Source organism: Penaeus monodon, chromosome 4 (genome assembly GCF_015228065.2).
Source record: "Penaeus monodon isolate SGIC_2016 chromosome 4, NSTDA_Pmon_1, whole genome shotgun sequence".
In the NCBI taxonomy this organism is placed as follows: Eukaryota; Metazoa; Arthropoda; class Malacostraca; order Decapoda; family Penaeidae; genus Penaeus; species Penaeus monodon.
The window spans coordinates 35,883,824-35,893,897 of NC_051389.1; the positions used below are offsets into that span (position 1 = coordinate 35,883,824).

The following is a 10,074-nucleotide window of genomic DNA, read 5'->3' on the forward strand; positions in this document are numbered from 1 at the left end:
GTATGGTATAAAGACCCTACAAAAAGGATAAATTTTTAAATCATTGTACAAATACACTGTAATTTTGTTTTATTATTTTTTTACATAAGGTGGCTTTAAAGGCTTACTCACCAAAAGGCAAATTTTGCCTATCTGGCCTCACCCACTTACCCTATTCTTATTTTTTGGGGAAAAAAAAACCTTAAATTTTTTTAATAAGTTTTCTTATATTACTGAAAACTTTATTTTTCAGTCTAATTATTATTTTGCTGACTCATTATTATTATTTTGACAATTATATTATAATAATGTTTTTAAAAGTAATACTACTTTTTGTCTTTTCCCAAAAAAAAGAAAAAAAAAAACTGGGGGGGGAGGCCCGAAATTGATAAGCACTTTTGGATTTCAAAATGTAAAACCCGTTAATAACTAAAAAACAGTGGACCTCCCAAAATCACTGTTTTCTTGAAAATTTAAATAAAAAAAATTTTCCCAAAAATAAATAAACAAAATAAAAATCCTTTTGTCACACGAGGGACGTTAGCATACTGTAAAATGGAAAAAATTAAACCACTATAAAACTTTAGGATCTTAATACAAAATATCATTTTTTTATTTTATATTAAAATTTCAAAGTATAATTACAGCTGATAATGAAAAATCCTTCGAACATACTTACACAAGTAGAGATGCAGTTGTAGTAAAAGAAAAAAAATCATAATTTGTGAAAAATTTACCATTGCTCATAAACGCACAGAAATAATTTGGGTGTTGGTAAAAAGGGGGCTGCAACATTGCTGGTTTTTAGTCTCCCCGGAACCTCTAGGAAGTCCAAAAGCCATTTCACCTGAGACTTTCACCCCATCACTCGCTTTACCATGGTGGGTACCTGTAAAAAAACAAAAACATGGTCACACTGCAAATTGAGAAGAGGAAATATAAATATGTTAAACTTGAATTTGGGTGAGATCTTTTTAAATTGTAAATATACTTGAGACTGACACTTGCCAATAAAAAAGTTTAAGAATGGAGCCTTAATTGTAAATTTTCCCCTTTTTGCAAGATATTTATATGCAAATCTAAAAAAAAATATTTAACTGAGCTAAAACTGGTAAGTGGGGAAGCAAAGTGACTTTTTTATGGCTTCCCTACCCCCAAAAATAAAAAATTATTGTAAATTGTATTTATTTTACACATCGAACCTTTAAAAGGTTTTCCCTTTTTAAAAAAAGCTATTTTTTTTTCTTTTTCATATCAACTTTTTGAAAACACGGGAAACTTACTGATTAACTAATTGTGTTTTTTTAAAATTATTCTTTTGCATAACCCCCTGGATTTTCTACCATAATTTGCTTAAATTTTTGTTGTGTTTATGCTGAAAGATCTACTAAAAATTTAAAACTTGACGGGTTTTACTAGCAATTTTTCCCCAAAAACAAAACAAAATTAAAAAAATAAAAATAACACAGTATATATTTAGAGACACACATGCTCAACTGGTGTTCAGTAATTTGTAAAACCCTTTGGTTTTGCTGACCTTCCAGAAAGGCTACAAATTTCAACTTCATATTTTTTGAAAGAGCAAGTTTAATTTCCTAGCAATTAATTCCCAAATAAGCAGTTTTTCGGGCAATTGTAAATCGGTCAAAAACCCTCATCCCCTCCTGGTCGGATGATAAAACTTGAATCTTCCCTCTTTTGGGGATTAACCCCAAAAAGGGAAGTTTACAAGGTCTGTCAGGCAAAATATTTTTCCTTGAAGTAATTTACAGCGGGGATTTTGGGAAAACCATGTTTTTGGGAGATTTTCTTTGCTTCCTCCGGGTAACTGAAGAGTTACTATGTGTCTTATTATCAAATCTTCTCCCTACAAACGAGCCTTGTCACGATGTTGTAGTTCTCTGGCCTAGCTGTTTTGGCACAAAATCCCCATCACGATAACCTGAATAGGGCCCCAGTTTTTTAGGCCTATGTGAACAGTAAGTGTAATGTTCTTCCATTTTTATGCTATTTTAGGCCCCTTAACTTTCATTCGGGGAGTCCTATTTGGATATTTACCATACTACCTTTTGGGGCAGAGTAAGAAAAGAGGTAAAATTAGGGGACCCTCAAAACTATAGTTGGACTTTCAGGTACCCCTTCCATCACTCACAGCAAATTTAAGAGAAACTGCATAAAAAACACGGGCAATATAACATAGAAAATTGCCTTTTTTCAGCCCTTTTTAATGCTGTGGTAAAAAGGGTTTAATTTTTAAACACAGAATTTACTGATGAAAGAAAGAAAAAAAAAAAGGGAACCTTCCCAATCTTTTCTAATTTTCCATTCCCCAATACAGGGAAGACTAAAACGTGTGATATTTGAGCTTGGTTAGCATTTTTTGGGAAAACCTCTGGGTTTGGTGATTATTCAACCCCTTTTGATGAAAAAAAAAAAAAAAACTTAATACATAATTATTTTAAACCAGTTTTAAATGTTTCAAAAGTACTAGGGATGTTTAAAAGGAGAGTCAAGTTTTGTGAACACTGCAAAACAAATATAACTGGATTCTTTAAAAAATCCCTTTATCCCCTAGGGAAAGGCCGGGCAATGCTGAAAAAACCCTTGCTTTTTAGGGAATTCGCATGGGTTGTGACACCAATAAATTTGCAGTTTACAATAGTTGGCTTGGCATGCTGTATAAAGCGCTGGATCTTCCCCTTTGATGAATTAATCACAAATACTGTGTTCCCTTTGGAAGGAATACTTGACATTTTGGTTTCACACCAGAACCCTGAAAAAAAAATGTAAAAACATATCAATAAAAAATACTGTTTCCCCTTATATACTCATATATAGTACATCTTTGTTGCCCAATCTTTTTAGCATACTTTGAATTTAAAGGGAAAAAATCTCCAAAAAAGATGGCACGCAATTTTTTTCACCCCAAATCTATACATTATATGAGTTGATATTTAAAAATATGTATGTATGTATATTTATGTATGTGTGTGTGTGGGTGTGTGTGGTTGTGTATATGAGTTGATATATATACAAATATGTATGTATGTTAGTTAGGGGTGTGTGTTGTGGGGTTGTGTGGGGTGTGTGTGTGGTGGTGGGGTGTTGTGTGTGTGTGTGTGTGTGTGTGTGTGGGGGGGGTGTGTGTGTGGGGTGTGTGTGTGTTGTGTGTTTTTTTTATATATTTTATATATTTTTTATATAATATTTTATATTTTATAAAAAATATTTTAAAAAATAATAAAAAAAATATATAAATATATTAAAAATATATATAAAATAAAATATATATATAATAAATAAATAATAATATATAATTATAAATATATATAAAATTATTTTATATATATATAAAAATTAAAATTTAATATTATATAAATATTATAAAATATATATATATTATATAAATATTATATTTATAATATAATATATATTTTTAAATTTTATATAAAAATATAATATATAAAATTATATATTATATATATATACATCATATAAATAAAATAAAATTTTATATAATAATAATTATAATATTATAAATAGCAATATTATATTAATTATAATTATAAATTATTATTATTTTTTATTAATTATATATATATATATTATAAAAATTATTTTATATATATATATTATATATAATAATAATTTATTTATATAATAATATTAAATAAAATATAATTTTTTTTTTTTAATATATATAATTATAATATTAAATATATATATATATTATAAATATAAATAAAATAAGTTCACGTTGAGCTCCCCGTGGTCACACCCTGATCTTAATTGAGTTTTCATGTTGTGATGCCGGAGTGAGTATTGGGGGGTCCCCATTTCCCCGGAGAGTGCCGGTTTCCTTTTAGGGGAAACACCCCATTTACCGGGCTTGGGACCACACCGACTTGGGCTGGCTTTGGCCAACCCCGTGGTAGGGATGCAATCGATGTGAAGCCCTTTCCCCAAAGGGAACCCGCCGACCCATGGCTTGAACCCTCGACTCAGATTGCCGTAATATAATATAATATTATATAAACATATCAAATATAATTTTATTTATATATAAAAAATTTTTAATAAATTATTTATAAAATAATTATTATATATTAATTATATAATATATTATATAATAATATTCTATTTTTATACAAAATAAGATAATATATATATATAAATTTTATAATTATTAATTTTTATATAATATATAATATATAATTTTTATTATAATAAATATAAAAATTAAAATAATATAATATATATATTAATATATTATATATATATATATAATTATATATATATATTATAAAATATATTATATATATATAAATAAAAAATAAAAATTAATATATATTATATATAAAAATATATTATTATATATATAAAAATTAAAATTATATATTTTTTAAAAATATAAATAATATTTTATTAAAATTTTATATATTATAATATATTTATAGATATATTTATATAAAATAAAATATATATATAATTTAAATATAATATAATATTTATTTAATATAAAACATAATTAAAATAAAATTAAATTTTATATTATATAATAATTATATATTATTTTATATATTTAAATTTTTTATATATAATATATTTTTATATATTTATTTTAAAAAAAATAAAAAAATTATTTTTAAAAAAAATTTTATATTTTTTAATTTATAATAAAATATTTTAATATTATTATATTATATTTTTTTAATAAAAAAAATTTTTTAAATTTTATATATTATATATATATAAATAGATAAAAAATATTTTATATAATATTTTATATAATATTATATATTATAATATAATATAATAATTATATATATATTATTACTTATAATATAAAATATTATTTTTTTATTAATATTTTATATATATTTATTCTTATAAAAATTTTTTAATTAAAAAATATTAATTAATTATAATATTTTTTATTAAATTTTATATTTTTATAATTTTAAAAAATTTTTTTTATTATATATTTTATATATTTATTATTATTTTTTTAAAATTTATATTTTTAAAAAATTTTTATATATAAAATATTATATTTTATATTTTTAAATATTTTATATTCTTTTTTTTTTATTTTTATTATTTTTTTATATATTTTTTTTTTAAATTTTTTTTATTTATAATTTTTTTTTTATATTTTTTTTTTATTTTTTTTTTTATTTCTTTTTTAAAATTTTTTTTTAAAATTTTTTTTTTTTTTTTTTTTTTTTTTTTTTTTTTTTTATTTTTTTTTTTTTTTTTATTATTTTTTTTTTTCTTTTTATTTTTTTTTTTTTTCTTTTTTTTTTTTTTTTTCTTATTTTTTTTTTTTTTTTTTTTTTTTTTTTTTTTTTTTTTTTTTATTTTTTTTTTATTTTTTATTTTTAAAACTAAAAAATTTTTTTTAATTTTTTTTTTTTTTTTATTTTTTATATTAAAAAAAATTTTTTTTTATTTTTTTTTTTTTTTAAAATTTTTTTTTATTTTTTAAAAAAAAAAAAAAAAAAAAAAAAAAAAAAAAAAAAAAAAAAAAAAAAAAAAAAAAAAAAAAAAACACCGGCGGAAGGCAAGGAAAACCCCCCCCTCTAAATTGCTAAGAAAAAACAGGGAAAAGCCCATGATCGCAAGGCCGCGATGGCCAAAGGTTAGACGCGGACTCAAGACTGTCACGACGGAATTAAATTCGAGGGTTCGATACCGACCGCCGCGTTGCCCCTTGGGGCAAAAAAATTTCCCCTTGTTCCCTACCTAGCCAGGGGGTGGCCCAACCCACCCAAGTCAAGTGCTGGTCCCAACCCGGATAAAAGAGAGAATGATTACCTAAAAAGGACCCGGGGCACTCTCGGGGAAAGGAATGGGGACCCTCCACGATTCACTCCAAAGCATCACGCATGAAAACTAAAAAGGGATCATGCTGTGACCAGGCGGCTCAGACTGAACCTCCTTTATTTATTTTATTTATATTTAAAATATATATATATTATATATATATATATATTATAAAATATATATAATTTTATTATGCATGTGTGTACGGGGGTGGTGGTCTGTTGTGTGTGTGTGGTTGTGTGTGTGGTTGTGTGTTGTGTGGTGTGTGTTGGGGTGTGTGGTGTGTGTGTGGGTGTGTGTGTGGGGTTGTTGTCTGCGTGGTGCGTGCGTGCGTGTGTGTGTCGTGTGGTGTGCGGGGTGTGTGCATGTGTTGTGCGTGTGCGTGTGCGATAAATGTTGTTTTTAAAATATATTAGATAATAATATAAAATATATAATATATATATATATATATTTTTATTATGTATAGTAAATTATTAACATTATTATATTAATATTTTAAAAATTTTATTATATAATAATATATATATAATAATATGTATTTATATAATTATATATATATATAATATATATTATATAATATCACCAACAATATATAAATTATAACATATTATCCCTATATATAATATATATATATTATATATAATTTTATTATATAAAATTTTAATATATATTAATTAATATATAAAAAAAAAAATTCCCTTCCCATCATGGTAAAAATTTTTTGGGTTAATATTACAAACGCGAGCCAGAGATACAGCTGCTCCGGCCTCATATCACTACTCAGAGACAAAGTCCACGATGCCCTCACACAGCCAGAGCTCTTAATGCCGGATTTTCTGTAAGGTGGCGTGAAGTGCTAAGAAAAGGGGGGAACAGAGGCTAGGGAATAAATATGAGACAGGAAAGGTATTTTGGGTTTTGGGGTTCACTGATCCCAGTTTTGGGGATTTATTTTGGGAGGGGAAGAAGTCGTTTCATCCAGCCAACATTTGTAGGGAAAATAATATATGGAAACGATAGAGCAAATAAGTCTAAGAAACTTATCTTCTATGTACTTCCGTTGCAAATAAAAAAAAAAGGGAATATATTCAATTCTAACCCAAAATTCTTCTAGCATAGTCCATGCCTTCCTCACACGGCACCTAAGCACTATATAAAACATCTAAGATTTACTGGTATACATCTTGTCATAAGAAACCAGTCGGTAACAACTGGTTTCATGAATTGTTAAAAAGTTCTACTAAAAGCTATTTGAAATTTCGACTTCATAATTACAGTAGTTTTACATCGAGAAGAAGCTTGACAAGCAATATCTGGGTCATTACCTAAATCATAATATATTTACCTCTGTAACCTGTGCAGACGATGCGGCGAGTAGAGCGCCATTACGGTAATACATCTTCAGTTAGTTTTCGCCACAAGATTACAAACCTATATCAAGCAAACAGCGTGCTAAACTACAGCTGAATATCTTAAATTTGGGTACATTCTTAATTTTACACAGCTATGTGTTTAAGAGAAACACTAAATGTTAGGGAGCGACCAAATGTAAGGCACACATTATCAGTGGTATTTCCGTCTTAAGTTAAAAAAATATAAGTCGTTGAATATCTACGTAAAAAGATATATATACATATCTATATATATCTTTTAATTTTGAGTAATCAACGTCCTTAAATTTGCCTTTTAGAAAGATGTACTCCTTCAGTAAGATTGCGCGGGGAAAATGTAAACAAACAGATTCGAACGACGAGGCAGCTTCTCTACGTCAAAAAGCCTGAGACGCTGTAAGAGAAGAAAAGAGAAGAAGGGTCTTCGTGTCAGCATTGAACGTCACTGCGGGAGCCCAGGGAAGTATCGTTGATGCTTTCTGATTTTTTAAATAAATCTCTTGTGTCCAGTTGCAGCTGATGACATGTGACGTTTATGCCGTTGGAGAAAATCATCAAGCAACCGCGCTCGTCTCGCTTTGGTAAGTTGAGAATTTGCATAAGGGAATATGCTGATTTTTGCAACTTCGGTATTTGTTACCGAGAGCGGTGCATTCTCCAGAGAGGAACTCCTAAAAGCAAGGTATTATGGGAACCTAAAATCAATTTCATATGTAGATACTTATTGTTTTATATAGCTTAAAAAAAAGTCTGGTTAATGTTTCTGAGAGCGACACACAAAAATAGAGGGATATGGACACTGCCATCTTATCGAGCATAAGAAATAGGCTAATAAACAACACAGGTACATCTGCAGCTACCTCTTATTTACCTTGAAATCATAAAAATATCCACTACATAAAACGGCTCAGAGTCTCCACAACACCCTCACAGCCAGAGTTCTTAATGCTGAGTTTTCTGTAATTTGGCACAAAGTGCTAAGAAAGGGGGCACAGGCGATTTGTCCTCCCGTCTAGGGAATATAGAAGGTAGGAAAGGTTAGGTTTGGATTTTGGGGTTTGCACGATAAGCTGGTTTTGGGACTTCGTCTCTGGAGGGTGCGGCACTCGGTAGCAATACCAAAAAGCTTTTGCACGTACATTTTTATGTTTACTTTGGTTCAACAATCTCTCAGGGATTTCATTCATCCCCAGTTATAAGTAATATAAAATGAATTGAAGTAATGTTGTATGTTAAATCTTACTTTCAGATCAGTTTGGTGATTTTATCAATGTTAAAGAATTGTCTCTACACTGGAAAGTTTGTTTGTATGAAGTCTGTGGCTATGACCATTTTATTTGTATCAACCTGCAATAGCAGTGCAGTAGTCATTATCGGGTACTTTGGCCCAATATCAAGTACTTGGTTTCAGTATCACCATAGATGGCATGTACTGTATAATGCCATCCTGAGAATGGCTGTTTCACTGAGGATATGTATGTCATGCAATCATTATATCAGTCCAGTCATAGTTACAGTCCTTTTAGCAAGTAGACATACCCAACAACACCCTAAAAGAATAGGTTCTTGCATATGTCCTCCTTGGACATATGCAAGAGATGGAGATGGCCTTCCCTAAACCTCATTGATGGAGTGAAACTTCACCCTTAAAGTCTTCAAGTGCTTTGTGCACTCACGATAAGACGTTCCCATCAGTCTACACTCAGCAACAATTTCCCATTTTGAGACGTTCCCCTCCCATGGCTAAATATTTTTCCATGATGAAATGTTCCAGTCACCTGCCTCTCTGCCTATTTTTACTTGAAAATGTGTCTGTCACCCAGATCCAACATGTTAGATACAGGGAAAATGATTAATGTTGCAAGTAGCTATTTAAAGAGAGAGGAGAGGATCCTAGGGAAAGGGCAAGGGATGGATTGATGGGTGCAGTGGTTGTTGATGGCTTGAAAGAATGTAGAAGTCCCAACAGGGGTTTTTGAGATTGAGGAGACCTTGAGGATGGAAGGATGATACTACAAAGTGCTAAGTATGCTAAAATTTTCCTCACTGCATCCTATTCACTGAAATAAGGTGGGAAAACCCAAACCCCCCAGTTTTAAAACGCTGATAATTAACTGAGATAATATAGCTGTAAGGAGATCTAAACTTAATAGCTCAGTCAAGACAGCTTAGATTTTAGGGGTGAATATACATTTTAACCTAAATAACTGTGATAAGAAACCTAAGTAAAAGTCAGAAATGTATGCATATGAAACCACTGACTGAAGCAGGCCATGCTATAACCTACCCAAAGATTCTACTTGGCTCATATGACCATGCCTTTGGTTTTACTGGTAGGAGATGATGTCTATAAATGTGTCTTTTCTCATATACTGTGAATATAGATATAGAAGGATGAATGTAATTCTTCCACTTTAAACAGCCAACCATATAGGTTTACTGAATCATAAAGTACACCAATTGGTACCCAACAGTTTTGAGACAGTGTTCTCCAAGGCAGTGTGTATAAGCACTTCTTTATGGTAATTCTTTCTAATACGGAAAGAGACTGAATCCCCACTCTGTCATAAAATTTAATTGACAATTTAAATTGCAGTGGGCTGGGCGTGCCCTTCAGGCACTGCCTGAGGAGAGGGTTGGTGGGGGGTAGGGGGAGGGTTCCCCCATTCCCCCATAATATTTTGGCTGGCTAACCCTATAATAGTAATTGCTATGAGCTATCCTGTGTGCTGAACATTATCACAGGCCCAGGAAAAGTTCTATCTTTTGTCCACAGATTGGTATGCTACAATGATTTTCATTTGACAAAAGATTATTAGACTAAAAAAGTTTAAAATATTTTTTTCATGCCACATATATTGTGACAAAGTAAAGG

At 29.1% G+C, this 10,074-nt stretch overlaps 2 protein-coding genes across 2 annotated transcripts in view; one reads left to right on the forward strand and one right to left on the reverse strand.

Moving 5' to 3' along the window:
* LOC119572035 (CDP-diacylglycerol--glycerol-3-phosphate 3-phosphatidyltransferase, mitochondrial-like) overlaps positions 1 to 7,284 on the reverse strand; it is a 21,607-nt gene extending 14,323 nt beyond the window's left edge. The window contains exon 1 of the mRNA XM_037919061.1: positions 7,154 to 7,284. Within this exon, the coding sequence (XP_037774989.1) occupies positions 7,154 to 7,194 (41 nt within the window). The 5' untranslated portion in view covers positions 7,195 to 7,284. The remainder of the gene's footprint in view (positions 1 to 7,153) is intronic.
* Positions 7,285 to 7,529: 245 nt separating this feature from the next.
* LOC119572046 (E3 ubiquitin-protein ligase RAD18-like) overlaps positions 7,530 to 10,074 on the forward strand; it is a gene marked incomplete at its 3' end in the record, with an annotated part of 11,692 nt that continues 9,147 nt past the window's right edge. The window contains 1 exon segment of the mRNA XM_037919063.1: positions 7,530 to 7,780.